Source organism: Dipteris shenzhenensis, chromosome 7 (genome assembly GCF_047967505.1).
Source record: "Dipteris shenzhenensis isolate YYH24624 ecotype China chromosome 7, Dip_SZ_1.0, whole genome shotgun sequence".
Classification (NCBI taxonomy): domain Eukaryota; kingdom Viridiplantae; phylum Streptophyta; class Polypodiopsida; order Gleicheniales; family Dipteridaceae; genus Dipteris; species Dipteris shenzhenensis.
This window is the reverse complement of record NC_141602.1, coordinates 43,951,426-43,967,925: the sequence shown is the minus strand read 5'-3', so window position 1 is coordinate 43,967,925 and position 16,500 is coordinate 43,951,426. Positions and strand designations below refer to the sequence as shown.

Genomic DNA, 16,500 nt, shown 5'->3' with positions numbered 1-16,500 from the left:
TGCTTGACATATAAGACAACAATATCACAGCATTTGAGTACAAAAGTACCAAAGCATATAAGATGGGAGAATTGATAAAGGAAGCATTGAGTAGAGCTCAACCTTATGGCCATAAATACATATTTCACCTAAAATTTTATAGCATAAGCAGTGAATGAACCAAAAAACCTTGCCATCTGCCAAGAGGGGTACAAACAAAATGCTAGCACCATGTCCTGGGCCTCAAACTGGCACTAGCCACCACCTTTAACTCGAATTGAATATTGATAAATAGACCATAAAGCTTGCCTTAACCAGTAAATTTATTGTACATGAGTAAAGACGAGCAATAGAAACGACTTTGAACTTGCAACATCCTCTTTTTACAAATGGGGGCTGTAAACCCAGTCGATAGTTACTGTTAGAGATGGTCTTTTCATCGAGCAATTCGTATACCTGGAACACCTGAAAGACTCATCTTTGCAACAAGCCCTCTTGGTAGCAGTGGAGGCTCTTCAAAGCCCATAGAAAAACTGAACTGATTAGCATAGTGGACCAGCTTAGCCTTCTCCAAGGAAAGGCCCTTGAGAGACTTATAATAGCCGATCCAAGCCTGGTACGCCATTGTTCTAACCTTGAGATCTATGTCAGAGACAGTAGAGAGAACCTGCAAGGCAAGTTCCCATCACACAAATGCTTAAATCTTAGCAAATGGCCTCTCTAAAGAAACAGACAGATGTGATGATAACAAAACATGCTGTCTAATCAGATGATCAACCCAACCTACAGATGCACTTCCACACTATTAATTTCCGAAGGTACATCCTAGACAAGGATTTGAGTAGCAGCCTATAAACTGATGCCTAACTGGTGTATAAGATGTGCTCATTTTAAAACAAGGAGTCATCAATCTCAGTAAGAAACAGACTACTTGAGTTGAAAAAGAAGTTCCTCTGGAAAACCGTTACTTTCCTAATGAAAGCATTTCATTAAACTACTTCATGTGAAAAAACCATAAGCATCCTCTTGACACACTATTAATTTCCGAAGGTACATCCTAGACAAGGATTTGAGTAGCAGCCTATAAACTGATGCCTAACTGGTGTATAAAATGTGCTCATTTTAAAACAAGGAGTCATCAATCTCAGTAAGAAACAGACTACTTGAGTTGAAAAAGAAGTTCCTCCGGAAAACCGTTACTTTCCTAATGAAAGCATTTCATTAAACTACTTCATGTGAAAAAACCATAAGCATCCCCTTGCCATGACTTTCTACTCTGTCAACCGATACAAGCAGCCGTGGCAGAATGGACCAGGGCTGCCAGCAGTGAAATGGGAGACCTGGGAGCAGAGACGGGAAGACAGAAGGGGGAAATACCAAAGCAGCACGACTCCTGCAAACCAACCATCTAGTAGGCCAAGTAGGCCAATGAAACAAGTATATTATGGCACCGATTGAGCGTGCATTTAAGCAGGTATAATACCTCTTTAAGCAGGCAAAGAGAGGGTTGTATATCCAGTGAGAGTGGGGTTTGTATATTTATTTTGTGTGAATAGCCAGTGGTAGTCACTTTGTATATTTATTTTGTGTGACACATCTCTCTCTCTCTCTCTCTCTCCCCCCCCCCCTGTCGGCATCCAGTCACCCGTCGTCTAGCCCCTCAAGCCCCCGTACAGGCCGTACAGCCGCATTCAGCCTTCATCGTGCAGCCGTGGCCTCCATCCGTACAGCAGCAGAGCAGCCTTTTTGTCCAGGTCGTCCAGAGCAGAGCAGAAGGGGAGATATCTAATACACCTCAAACTGGGCAGTTCGCCACCACACCAGTCAGCAAGCCCTCGCACTCTGTATTGCAGCCACATCAGCAACACCCAGCCCGAACGCACTATACTTTAAGCAAAGGATTGGATCAGACCTGCAGGAGCAAATCTACTATCTACAGCAGGAAGTAAGAGAGCTCAGGCTTATGGTAGCAGCTCTTGGGAAGAAAGTGAAGGAGATGGAAAATGATGGTAAGCAGGAGATCATTGCTGAACTTCTACAAAAATGCAGCTCATCTCCACCAGGACCAACACTTGTCTCCACGGTCGAAGAGATGATTACCACTCATGTCAGTTCAGCCAAGAGAGAGATGGCTATTATAGCCAACAACAAAATCAACAAAGCAGATCTCTACACAGAGGTAAAAGAGCAGGCAAACATAGCAAAAAAGAAGGAAATATTGTGCATTGGGGGGCTGCCAGAGGATTGCCTTGGCTTGCCAGTTGATGTATCTACTGAGGGATACACAGAAGAAGAAAAGCTCAAGTGTCTCAAGAAGGAGATACCACAGATAGAATGGGATGAAACTGACATCAGTTGTATCTCTCAGAAGGGAATATAAGTACAAGTTGATTTTACAGAGAGGGCAGAAAGAACCAAGATTCTCCAACAGACAAACAAGCTGAAAGGTCCACGGATATGGATATCCGAGGAGCTCACTCCGACTCAGCTCAAACAAAGAAATGTTGAACTTGCTATAGTGAAGGATGCACGCAAAGCTAGAAAATGGGCAGTCTATCCTGATGGACAAGCCTTGATTCGTGATTTCAAATCTAAACCCAAAGACTCTCAGTCTTAAACTGATGTTATTCAAGCCATTTGTCTAAGATAGAATTAGTAGCTATTTATGCATCTAAATAATTGGGGCTGAGTTGCCTTGAGCACTCCCTCAACTCTCTGGATACCCAGATGTATTTGCAACTTTTTTGGTGTGTACCTTGTCCCATAGACCCGTGAGGTCTCCCGCGGACATTAATCTCTCTCTCTCTCTCTCTCTCTCTCTCTCTCTCCCCCCCGTCCCCCCCCAAATGGCTTGTTGCCAACCATATCCTGCTAGCAAAGTTTGGGCATCCTGTGAAGTAGTCACACACCTTCACAACCTCAGGTACTTTGGCACGACTACATCAAGCGGCACACGCTCACTTAGCTGGTCCTGACCTCGTCTTTGGCACTAGAGCATTAGGGGGATCAAAGGAGCTGGTATGCTTGGACACTTCATAATTTGCAGGCCTGGTACTCCGTATGGACACACAGTTTTTTTTAAAGGCAAATGTTAAAAAATCGAGTGCTCATTTGAATTTGGGGCATTTGAATCGAGTGCTCATTCGAATTTGGGGCAAAAAACTCAATGGCCATGGCATTCAGATTTTTTTGAAAAAATCTATGTTGATTGCCAAAAACTGCCAAACTTCGACAACCAGTATCTTTTAATTGGCAAATCCAAATGGGTTCATGTAGCATATCACATCAAATGGCAAGGCATGAATTAGATATTTAACATGTTTGTTGCACTATTTAATAAAGTTAAATGCATTAAAATGAACATTTTATGAATTGATGGATAATTTTCTCCACCAAGTTTAGAGCATGATCACCCATTTTAGGCTATTCTTTCTCAAGGATAAGGATAGTAGGATAGCCCAATCAAGCACTCCTTTTCCAAGGGGGGTCTTTGAAAAAAAAAACTGTTGAACACACTACTGTCATTTCAATAAATCCTTGATGCTTGAGCTATTCCGCACCACGCAAGCTTTCAATAATTCATTTCCCACATGCCTTGAGGATCTCAATTAGGCCATTCTAAGTATCCTCTTGTCAACTACATATTGAGATGAGACAAACAAAGGCATACCCACACAAGAGACGGATCTGCACTCTATGCAATATGTAGGAGGTTGAGACATAGGAACAATTTGCATTCAAATGCCCTTTGTACTAACAAGACAACATTGCTATCTATTCAAGAGCAACCTCTCCCATTTTTTGGCCCGCATTGATCAAGGACACATGGCAGCTTTCCTACTTGAGGCCCAACCACATAGAAACTAACTCCTTCGATTGCAAAGGTGAGACCAAGAGGGCCCAACCAAAGGACAATCACCAACTTCTTCCAATCTGATGAACCGAGATCGATGCAACAAGGGACGCGATGTGGTCGAGACTCAAAGAGTATGACATGATAGAGTCGCATTCGACTTAACTCGCATGAGGACTGTAGATATCTCTTCTTAACGCTTCGACTTGGGGAGACAAACTCTGGAATGACAACAGTCAAACAACGAGCTGCCACCCAAAGACCACAAAAGACACCAACCCTATATAGAGCCACTGTCAATTGAGATATCTCTTCAATCCTTAGATGATTGGCAAAGTTAGTCTGCTAGGCAACATTCATAGGTTCTGTCACTTAGTGATTAGATAACAAATTGACCCATTCACGGGGGTCTTGCCCCTGCTCCTATGATGTTTTGGTTTGCTTTTTTGATCCTCACACCGACAATCATGTGTGAGCTCTCCCGAAAAGAAAGTGCGGTGTATTTCTCTTTGTTGACATTCTCGCCTCAGACACCAACGTTGGGTATGGACACACACACCAAGTTTATCTGGATCCCAATCAAGAGCACATCAATGTGAGATACTTGCATTGCACTCTGCTACTTTCCTCTTGTGACCGTACATTTTGCCAAGGATCTTTGAGAGGATGGAGAGACATCTCCATACATTATCTAACACCAGGATATCATGGATTTCTCGAAATGCAAAAAGGACCTTCTTGGAGACTTCAATGCTGCCAAGTATTGATTTTCAGCATAAATCAATTATGATGCTTGACATTAACATACATGAGGCATGTTTCTCGCAAGTATTCGCAGATCATCAATCCCCCTATTACCGTGTATGGGCACATCTTTATCAATACGAGCAAGATGCACCCTCCGGTGGGCTCACTTGTTTCCCACATGGAGGAGGGACCATACCATTGGATCCCTTACCTTCGCAGATTTCTTTATTCCCCAACCACTACCTAGAGCTGAACATATGTACCTATTCTTTAGCTTATCCAGCCCACTACCACTATAGAGCACATCATGTCCCACTTACACTACTTCCCAAGAGATTCAATTTGACCATACACTAGCTCCTACCTACGCCGCTGGCCCCTCCACTATGCAAGGCCCTTGATGATATCCCACCTCTAGATGACAAAGCAACACTTATCTCCCATTTCCTAGTATGCCACCATCAAGTCTTTTCCTCATACCACTAGATCCACGCATCCACCACTAATTGGATTTGTATGTTCCAATAACTAGTACGATGACGAGAGTAAGGCCTTGCACCGTTAGCTCAAATTCAAGACCAAGCATCACCTTCCCACTGCGATAGAGACCACACGAGTATTGTAGCCTAGTCCATCAGAAGAAGGGCGACTTCATTGTTAAAATGAGGGAGAACTACAGAGCATTTGTTTAGTAACAATTGCAAGGATTTTTTGTGGGAGTTTCTTAAGCGGATCTTTAAGTGGAGATCCACATCCCTTGTCTAGACCCAATCATTTGGCACACCTACTCACACACTCTTATTGTTAGAATTATAGATATAATTCAGCAGTGACCAATGTAATTTAATAAGCTAGTTAGGGACACTTTTCCCTCTTTAAGAGGTTTTTCCCCCTAACCGCAGTTAGTCCACTAACTATGGTTAGTGACTACTAAGGTTTTGTCCACCTTGTCCTAGTGACAAAACCTTATCTCTCACTCTTTCAGTTGTACTCTTACACTCTTCTATTGCAACCAAGCTATCAAGCTTTCAGCTCTCAAGCTCACTCTCTTGCTCTCTCTCTCTCTCTCCCAATCCTTCATTTGATATCAGAGCCTCGTTGAGCCCTTGCCTCCAGTCCAAGCTCCTGCTGCTACATCCCATCCGTACAGCTCGAAGCAATCCAAAGCTCAAGCCCACGTACTTGCTTGTCCGTACAATCCGTTCGACTGTACGAAATTTGTACCCACACGTACCGTCGCTGCTCGTTTGTACCTTCCACTGGCAGTTCGTCCGTACTGCCGTACGCCCATTTTCCGAAGCTCGCTAGGTAGCTGTTGCTCCGTACAACTCTTGTGTTGCAGGCGTCCGTACAAGTTTGTTACACGTCAGTCTCCTGTTCGCTACTTGCCCGTACGATGGGTATCCGTAGATCGTACAGTCGACCAGCGCCGTACGTACCAGTCGTAGCTGCTGTGTCATCGCCGTACGTACCAGTTGGACCTGCAAACAGTTCGTCGTCCATACCGCCTTACATCTACAAGACATTCGGTACAGCTGGTCCGTACATCGTTGAGTGTCCGTACACCATCGATCGTACAATTGTACGGTTCTTACTCTAAGTGTGTGTACCTGGCCGTACAGGTTGTACTTGCGCACAAGCTCTTCCTTGCAAGTGAAACTTGCAGGTGATCTTTGGCAAGCACATTTTGCAGACAGCCATTGTTTGGCTTAGTTTTTTGGGAGCACATTTGGGGCATCTTGTTTGTTGCAGACATTGCAATCAAGTTGCAGAATCTACTTCAAAAATTTGGGGCTTTTTTGTTCTAATTGCAATCTTGCAGACAAAATTTAGGACTTTGCAAATAATTGCAAAATTTGGGGCTTTTGGCCAATTTGCCTCTTTCTGGTTGCAATTTCAAGCCTATTTTAGGGCTTTTGTGTTGGGAGAGCAATTTTGGAGATTTCAGTTCATATTTGCCTTTCTTGAAGTGTTTTGCAGCACTTTTGGCAGATTCTGGAGAGTTTTTGATGCTTGGACAGATTTCTGATAGTGCAAGTGCAAAAATCTGAGTTGCATTTACAACCAATGCTTGGCTGTGTTTTTTGGGAGTTGTGCATTTCATTCCCAATAAGGGAATTCAGTTTTGTATCTGCTTAAATCTCTTTCTCAGACATGGCCCAGCAAAATCAGAATGATTTTCAGTTCGGTGGTCTTTCACAAGAAGACAAGTTGGATGGTACCAACTACTCCCTGTGGAGTTTTATGGTATGCAATATTCTGATTTCTCGCAATTTATGGGATTATGTGAATGGGGGTGAGATCCGACCAGCAGATATTGCACCTGCTACCCCTCCCCAGCAAATAGGTGGAAGAGGTCGTGCACAGGGTGCAGCTGCAGGACAAGTTGGTGGTGCAGCTACAGCCACTACTCCAGTGCAAGAGATGGGATTCACAGGATGCCTTAGCTTTGTCGTGCATCTCTCTTTCAGTGAAAAGATTTATCATTCCTTTATCCGGTCGTGTAAGACCTCGAAGGCAGCGTGGGATATCTTAGAAAGCATGTATGCAGCCCGGAATGATGCAAGGGTATCTTTCTTGAAAAGAGAGTTAAGTAATACACATATGGAAAAAGAGAGTTAAGTAATACACATATGGAAGAGGGTGACTCCATGTCAGTCCACCTCACAAAGCTACAGGATCTCAGAGAGCAATTATTGAACATAGATGAGATTATTCCTGATTCAGAGATGATTACCACCGCTCTGAATTCTCTTCCTGAGTCTTATCTCAGCTTTCATACCTCGCTGAACTTATCATTGAAGGGGGGTGCAAATCCTGTCACTTTTCATGAGTTGATAGGACTTCTGCTTCAGGAAGAGCAGACCAAGAAAAACTTGGCTTCACGTGCAGGTGAACAAGCTATGCTCTCAAAGTTCAAGTCAAAAACAAAGGGACAGGCAAAGACATCAGTAAATCAGCCTTCCAGTGGGTCAGTACAGCCTTCACAAAAGGCTAAAAATGATGCAAGTAAGCCCAAGAAGAAGGGTTTTTGTCATTACTGCAAAAAGCCAGGTCATCACATTGCAGAATGCAGGAAAAGGCTTGCAAAAGAGAAGAAAAACATCTCCGGTATAGCTGTTTCAGATTCAGCTCCTCATGCATCTGACAGTGGGGATGCTGCAGCCAACTTTGTTGGACAGGATTATGCCTTTTTATCTTGCATTTCAGATTCTAGGCTGGCTGCTCCAAATGCTCGGGATAGTACAGCCACTTATAATGATGATACATATGCCTTTTTGACTTGCAGTTATGACTCTTCTACGAATGCATCTGCTTTCAGTGTCATTGAAACACTGAATACTTGGTATTTTGACAGCGGTGCATCCAAGCATATTACTTCTAGGAAGTGTCTCTTTACTTCCTTGCATCCACCTCCCGTTGGTAAGAAAGTCACTTGTGCCAATAACTCGTCATATTCAGTATGTGGCACAGGAGAAGTTGAGCTTACTGCCATTGATGGCTCAGTTTTCAGACTTTCAGATGTCTTATATGTGCCTGGTATCACCAAGAATCTCCTTTCAGTGTCCACTCTTAATAGGGCTGGATTTCAGGTCATCTTTGAGGATGACAAATGTGCTGTCCGAGACAAGGAAAATGATTATGCCTTGAGATTATCTGGTACTCTGCTGCGTGGGCTTTTTCAGCTTGATCTTTTTGAGAAAAAAGCAGCCCATGCTCTTGCAGTTTCTAATCCTACTGCTGCCATGCAGAATGCAAACTTATGGCATGCCCAATATGGCCACATGCATTACAACAGCTTGATGACACTTCAGAAGCACTCTGTGGTTGATGCATTGCCACCTCTTGAGATACCTCCTCCACATGCATGTGAAGGGTGCATTTTAGGCAAGATGCATAGATTCCCCTTCAAAAAGGATGGTTCAGTTAAAGCTGTTCGGAAAATGGCAGCTTGTTTGACCCAACATCTTTATTCTCCCACTCTTCTATAACGGTTGTCCCAACTGTTCCGTGTCTAGCTTGTGAAAAATTGTCGCTAGCTTTCCCTGATGATTTTCACCGCAATGAGGTGGTCATGCACACTCTATCTTCCTCCGAACTCATGGTCAACAACTGATTCTTCAGGATGAGGATCCTTGCAGGGTTGATAGTCTCACAAGTCCTTTAGGATTCTCCAGGCCTCACTTGCCATCATTGCAGCTTATACACAGTGATGTCTGTGGTCCCATGAGGACTCCATCATTGGGTGGTCATCTCTACTTTATTGATGATTACTCCAATTTCACTTGGGTCTATGGGCTGAAGCGCAAATCAGAAGTATTCATGGTGTTTAAACACTTTTCAGCCATGGTTGAAAATGAAACTGGACTCAAGATACAGACACTGCGCACAGATAGAGGTGGGGAATACTTGTCTGCAAATTTTGATGCTTTTCTGAAAGGCAAGGATATTGTGCATCAGCTCACAGTGAGGCTGACCCCTCGGCAAAATGGCAAAGCTGAGAGGAAAAATAGAACTCTTATGGAGATGGACAGATGCATGCTGAAAAGCAAACACATGCCTCACGAATTCTGGCTTGAAGGTCTAATGTGTGCCAACTACATTTTAAATCGGGCTCCCACTAAGGCTTTGAAAACAAAAACTCCCTATGAGGTCTAGAATGGGAGAAAGCCTTCAGTGGATCATTTCCGAGTCTTTGGATGCCTTGCATATGCTCATGTGCCAATTAAATTTCAGCATAAATTGTCAGATAAGGCAATTAAGTGCATATTTGTTGGGTACACTGCAGAAAGCAAAGGGTACCATCTCTACAATCTTGCTACACGCAAGATCAACGTCAGTAGAGATGTGATATCATTCGCCGCCTTCTTTAGAGAATGTTTTTGAGGGGTTGCTACCCATTGCCTTGGGTTCCCCTGCTGATATTTCTGATGCAAATTAGAATTTACAGCCACCTCCCGATGCTCCAGTTCAGCCACAAGATGTCTTGCCACCTCCACAGGCAGTGGAACAGGTGGTTCAGCAAGAAATTGCAGACATACATGCAGCAAAAACAGTCCCAAACTGGCTGTTACAAACTCTCAGGGAGAGTAAGATTGATGCTCCATTACCTGGCAGGACTCGCAGTGCAGCAAGGCACATGGAAGGTGCTAGTTCAATGGAATCAGCATATGCAGGAACTCTTCTCGATGAGAAGGAACCTACAACATTCGAGGAAGCAAAGGACAATATGCATTGGATGAATGCCATGCACAATGAGTTGCAGTCCATTCAGAAAAATCAGACTTGGGATGTCGTAGACTTGCCACCAGGTAAACATGCCATTGGTACACGATGGGTTGTCAAGGTGAAACGGAAGCCAGATGGCTCCATTGACAGATACAAGGCAAGGCTGGTTGCTAAAGGCTATGCTTAGATAAAGGTCATAGATTATGAGGAGACGTTTGCTCCTACATCCCGGATGACCACCATCCGATCTGTTAGTGCAATGGCTGCACATTTTGAGTGGAATGTTCATCAGTTGGACATTAAAACAACCTTCTTAAATGGAGACTTGTTGGAGGAGGTTTATGTCAAACAACCTCCAGGCTTTGAAATTACAACAAATGCACTTCAGGTATGCAAGCTAAACAAAGCTTTGTATGGGCTGAAACAGGCCCCTCGTGCATGGTATGCCAAGATTCATGCCTTTTTGACAAGCAAGGGGCTGCACAATAGTCCCACTGAGAGCACCCTCTACATCAAGATGGATGGGGTGGACATTTTAGTCATCCTTCTTTATGTCGATGACTTACTGCTCACAGGGTCCAATGAAGATAATATTGCAGATTTCAAAGCTGATTTGCAGACCAACTTTGACATGTCAGATTTGGGGCTACTTCACTTTTATTTGGGGATCCAGTTCTCTCAAGAGAGACGTGGCACTGTTATGTCTCAGTCCAAGTATGTGCAAAAACTCTTGGACAGATTTAACATGCATGATTGTAAGCCCATAGCCACTCCCATGGAGCCGGGGCTGAAACTCACAATGCATGATGCAGGAGAATCAGTTGATGCCATATCTTACCGTCAGGCTGTTGGATGCCTCATATATCTCTGCAACACTAGACCTGATATTCAGTTTGCAGTATCTCAGGTGAGTAGGTACATGCACAGTCAAAAACTATGCATTGGCAGGCAGTGAAACGCATCTTCCGTTATTTGCAGGGCACGAAGTCTTTTGGCTTGTTATTTCCCAGGGGGGTGCCACTTCTTTGTACAAGGAACCTTCCCAATGATGTTTGTCGTGGATCTTTGTCAAAATGCTTCCTAGGTCGGCCAACAACCCTTGATAATACTCAACATGGCTCCATTGATTTCTTGCTGGAAGAAGTGATGTGAGCTTTTCCTTTGATATGTTCTAATAAAATTATTTGTAGATCTGAACCTCGAGGGCACAAAAACAACCATTTTCCATCATATCCACACGCCACTCTTACAGCATTTTTATCCTTGTAGTCATTCAAAGTTGCTTCAACTATCTCAAACTTTGCTCCTACAACATACTCGATAATGAAAATTTTCAGAAGAATATTTTTTAAACCTTATTTATGAAAATTCTAACAAAAGAAAGACTCTTGTCATCTCTAAATGCTCCTAGTGGATTTTTTAAACCTTATTTATGAAAATTCTAACGAAAGAAAGACTCTTGTCATCTCTAAATGCTCCTAGTGGAGATTACCTTCATGAGAATTATTAAAAGTGTGCATTTCCTCAATAGCATCAAGAATTATTGTTGCATCACCAACATTGTCTTGAGCATCCTTCATGCTATCTTTTCAAAGTTATTGAAAGTGTGCATTTCCTCAATAGCATCAAGAATTATTGTCGCATCATCAACAAAACCCAAATACTTGCATGTGTGAGATCACTAGCTTCCAACCAATCCATGCTTCATAGAAGTAATTGACTTCAATGCACGTGTGGTTGCTCTATTTGTAAGGAAAGAGGCAGGGGCAGATTGGTGGAAGGAGATAGAGGTGGCAGGAGGGAGGGAGAGAGAAAGGGAGAAGGAGTGGGAGGGGCGGGGGGGGGGGGGGGGGGGGGGATAGAGGGAGAGGAGAAGGGAGACAGAGAGAGAGGTAAGGGGAAGAGAGAGACAGAGAGAGATTGAGAGGCAGCACGTAGGAGAAAGGAGGACGGAGAAGATAGGATTAGATGTCACTCAAAAGTGAGTACAATGAGTGGTGGATGGAAACTTATATAGTCCCCTCCACATTTCCCACCTAAAAGGCCTCTAAAATAGCCCTTTTTCCCCCTTTATTACAGCCATCCCTTCTCATATAATTTTGCCCTCAAAATTTTACATCCTGGCTAACCAAAAAGGTGCAGCAAACGACTACTACTCAGCACATTTGGATATAGGGGTTGTCATGGACAATGCTTTCTAGCTGCCATGAATACTCATCCTCATCCATGCCACTTGATAAGATACTCTATGTAAACCCTATTTCGGAGCACATGGTCTCTGAAACCCATGACACAATACGGGACATAGAGGATGTGACCCTCCTCATCCATAGGTGGTAGCTCAGGAAGAACTTGGGCATGCTGTCCTACATACATCTTCAACAAGGACACATGGAAAACGCTATGAATCTTCGAGGCACTGGGTAGCTCCAACTCATATGCCACCTCTCCAACTTTGCGGATGATCTTGTTGGGACCATAATACCTGTGAGCAAGCTTCGTGTTGGTGTTACCTTTCAACGAGGCATAACGGTTCTTATGGAGCCATAAATGCACATAATCTCCTTCTTCAAAAGACAGATACCTCTAGCGTTCATCCGTATACTTCTATTGCTTGGCTTGGGCATCCTGCATATGCTTCTTAGCCAATTACAGAAGGGCATCCATTCTTTCCAAGTCACTTCTTGGTTGCTGATTTTTCACGGGCCATCTTAGCAATTAAAGGCAGCATCCCAACCTTGCATCCACACATTGCTTCAAAAGGGCTGATGCCAATAAAAAGGTAATTGGTATGTTGTAAGAAAAGTCCAGTAAGAGCCAACCACTTTTCCCAAGACTTATATTTATCATGACAAAAGCACCTCAAGTATTCCTCCACCCATTTGTTCACCCTTTCTAAGTATCCATTCGTCTTAGGGTGGTAAGCAATGCTAGGTGTGAAGAGAGTACCCCCGCTATGAATAATTCTTGCGAAGCACTGCTAGTACTCTAGGACCATACCGGTCTGCAAAATGCATAGAACTCAGACGAGTACTGATCCAAGATGAGTGGAGATACCATCAATTCTTTAAAGCTCCTCCATGTGGTTGGCCTTTGAGGTGAATCCCTCATATAGTGCCACCACGTGTGAGCATAGTCCTGCATATGCATACCTGCAAAGATGATCCATTCCTCATTAGCCTTGGGGTAGAAGTAGAAATAGTCTTCCAGCTTCGTGAGCCACTCCTCCAACTCATTGGAGTGCGAGTGTCCCTTTTAAACTTATGGATTGAGAGCTTCCCCTGAAGTTCTTGGCTGCATAGTTCTTGTTGTACCCACCAGAAAACGGGGCATCCTCACACTTAAGACTCACATACTGAGAAAAAGGCATCTCATCACGCACATCCTCAGGCAAAGCCCAATAAGACCGTAAGGCCTCTGAAAGCATATCATCCGTGGTCAATTGCTGCCCATTTAGTAACCCCAACAGTCTGATGCACAGGCTGCGCCTAGCTAAAAGTGTGCACTCTCAGAGCCATAGAAGCATGCACCCTTGGCTAAGTCTGCCTCCCAAAGGCATCCCTCTAAAAAGATGATGCAGTAAAAGCCTGAGAAGAGGTCTGACCTCTTTCCCAGCTGCCCTACAACCCAAAGCCACATCCAGGCATACTCACAGGTGCGGTACTGAACAGATGCATACCCGTAGGTCTGCCCAGTGTCGACGGCTCAGCCTGCGCAGAAGCAGAAAACTGAGCCGAAAGGTGGCTTGGCATATGTCAAGAAAGTGCTCTACGGCACAAAAAAGGCATCACCCAAATTAGTATAATCCCCATACTGGGGTACATGCAAGGGTCCAGAGATGAGACAGCATAAAGGCACGATACTACAACAGATCAAGCAGCAACAGGCAAATATAACATCACAGACTATGGAGGCAGACCGAGCACAGCAACATGTCTCAAATTCCTATGCCTTTTAGCCGACTTCAGAATATAGTGTGGCGGCGGAGGAGGAGGAGGAGCTAGCTGACCTACAAGCATTGTGGATCAATAGAGGGAGACGACAGGATATTGTCGACCGAGGGACACAAAGTCCACACGCGACACGCAGAGTGACCAAGGCACACACCATCGAGGTTCGTCCCATCTCTGCCTTCCTCAGAGGTGATCGCCCGAGCCAAGGAGTTACCCTTGACATAGCCCACAAGATACAAAGGTCGAGGAGACCACGCCCTCCACCACAACGTGAGACAACTTGACAAACGCAGATTCGGGAGATATTTGCAGCCCACCCAAGAGCTACTATGGTTGCCGTGTTTCGGTTTTTGATTCAATGCCGAACTCTCAACTCGAATTTTGTTTGAGTTTATGAGTTTTGAGATCTATAGCTATCGCTTAGACTAGCATAGCACTCAACAAGACAAGGGCCCTAGCACACCCTTTGCTTCAGCCCTTCGAGGCTTGTATGAGTTTCCCTTTCTATTTGGTGTAATTTGACCCATAGGCCCGTGAGGCCCTCCGCTCTCTCTCTATCTCTCTCTCTCTCTCTCTCTCTCAAAAACACACACACACATACACACACAACGGTCAGTAGCAAAATAGCAAGCATGTGCATGTGGGATTATTAACAAGCACATCTTGTACATGTTACACCATATAATCTTATGAAGGCTCCATTTCTGCACATGCCCTATCCATGTCACCAGCAAGGCAAGTTCATGAAGGTATCTCAGCACACAAACAGATGAAGATTTAGTACCTTGAAGGAACAAAGATTGACAGATGAGCAAAGCTAATCAAGTGCAATCCATAATCCATTTTTCTGTGCAAAAAGAAGATGATACAATGACAAGACACAAACATAAATAGGAGGACACAAGACTGTACTCACTTGATTTTCCACTTTTGAGCTTAGCTTTGGAATGGGAAGCTTCGTGATGGGTAACTTATGTAATCTCTCAAGGAAAAATCCTTCCCAAGGGGCAAGAACCAGTAAGCCTTCCCCTTTTTTCCCTGCACGCCCTGTTCTTCCAAGCCTATGAATATATTGTTCCAACTCCGAGGGTGCACCCATCTGAAATTTCAATCAGACAATGTGAACTCAAATAGAACACTTGCCATTGACAAATCAACTAATTCCACAGGTCACAGCAGACCTCATTCTCCAACATGTAAGTAAAATCAGTCAATCAGGAACGTTCTAGAAATTCGAGTGTCGGAACGGGAATGTTCCGGGAAGGGGGAACGGGGGATCCGGAACCAGAACGCCACATCAATCATGACATGTCATCATATGACATAAAACTATGCTAGAAAATGAAAGAAACTAAGATTTTACAGCTTTAAACTTTCTATATAAGCTCTAAAATACCCATTTGAAACTTTCAAACATGAAAAAAAAGGGTGGTTCCGGGGGCCGCCTTGTTTCCTGGAACGGCATTTCAGACATTCTGGATGTCGGAATGTCGTTCCTTGATAATTATCAAGAATATCAAAACACTACTAAGGGCTCAAAATCCTTTCCATTATCCTTACCTATTTTCCCACCAACTGTGAGAAGCTGAGCAATGTAAGAATACAAAAGAACCTTTATGGTGTGTATATATACCTTTCTAAGACTAGCATGTATCCACTCATACAAATTCAAATTCTCATTGTTCTAACGTCCAAATTTAAGGTGTAGCCTTAAGGCTTGACAAAATCTATGCTCACCCTAAAAATACACCTAGGGTTCCTAAGCTACCAATGGAACTTTTTGCAACTAAATTCATTCGATTTGGATACCTTTTATACCTACTTGAAAAAAACCCTGGAGGATCCCCCCGACTTCACACTTTTGGAAGCAAAACTATAAATTTAGCCTTTACGTTGATTCCATGTGTGGGTGTGGATTCACGGATGTTAGTTTCTGCAAGTCTGGGTGGAGGGGAGGCAGGATGTGTATTTCAGTGGTAACTTATACTTTGTTGAATGAGTTGCACTAGATGGGCAAGACGATAGAACAGTACACATCAATTTTCATAAAATTGATAGAATTACTGCTGACATCCCTCCTAACATCAAACAGACACGACTCGGAAAAAAAAGACAGAATTGCTATTGTGAATCACCACATGAATTAAGTATAACATGCAGTAATCTCAAATCACATTGGTGTATAGAGTACCCCAAAAGTATAGATTCCTCCACATGCCCCCATAGATTACTGTTAGCTCTATTATCAGAAGGTTTACCTTTAAAATCCTTCGCTCATCTTTCAAACCATGAGAGTTTCTTATGCCGAAAGTGCTACTCTCCTACATTATCTTATTCTCTGAAATAACATGTCTATTGAATAACTACGGATAAAGTTGTGTTTTAATTTGCCTTAAATGTACAAAGGGAGCAACCAGATTATTTCTCCATGGCAATATCCAAGAATCTACCTGAACAACAAGTGTCACGTTGGGATAATCAACTCCTCTCGCCGATACATCAGATGTGAACAAAATGATGCCACCTTTTGACTGCCGAAATTCATCTGACACACGAGTTCTATATCGTTGGTCTTTCCTTGAATGTATTTCTCTACTATTAAAACCAAGATCCTTGTACAGGTGGCACATGAGTGCTGTTACCCTGGCAGTTGTGCAAAAAACAAGCACCTGCTTGAAAACTCGATGGTTAACATACATTTTGGTTTCCTTGCAAATTGCATCTTTATAAAGACGGCTA

General features: G+C 43.5%; 1 protein-coding gene across 1 annotated transcript in view; it reads right to left on the bottom strand.

Moving 5' to 3' along the window:
- Positions 1-261: 261 nt before the first annotated feature.
- LOC147900392 (DEAD-box ATP-dependent RNA helicase 26-like) overlaps positions 262-16,500 on the bottom strand; it is a 30,141-nt gene continuing 13,902 nt past the window's right edge. The window contains exons 9-11 of the mRNA XM_087376713.1: positions 16,212-16,430; positions 14,678-14,860; positions 262-646 (exon numbers count right to left, since the gene is read on the bottom strand). Coding sequence (XP_087232839.1) covers positions 416-646; positions 14,678-14,860; positions 16,212-16,430 — 633 coding nt within the window. The 3' untranslated portion in view covers positions 262-415. The remainder of the gene's footprint in view (positions 647-14,677; positions 14,861-16,211; positions 16,431-16,500) is intronic.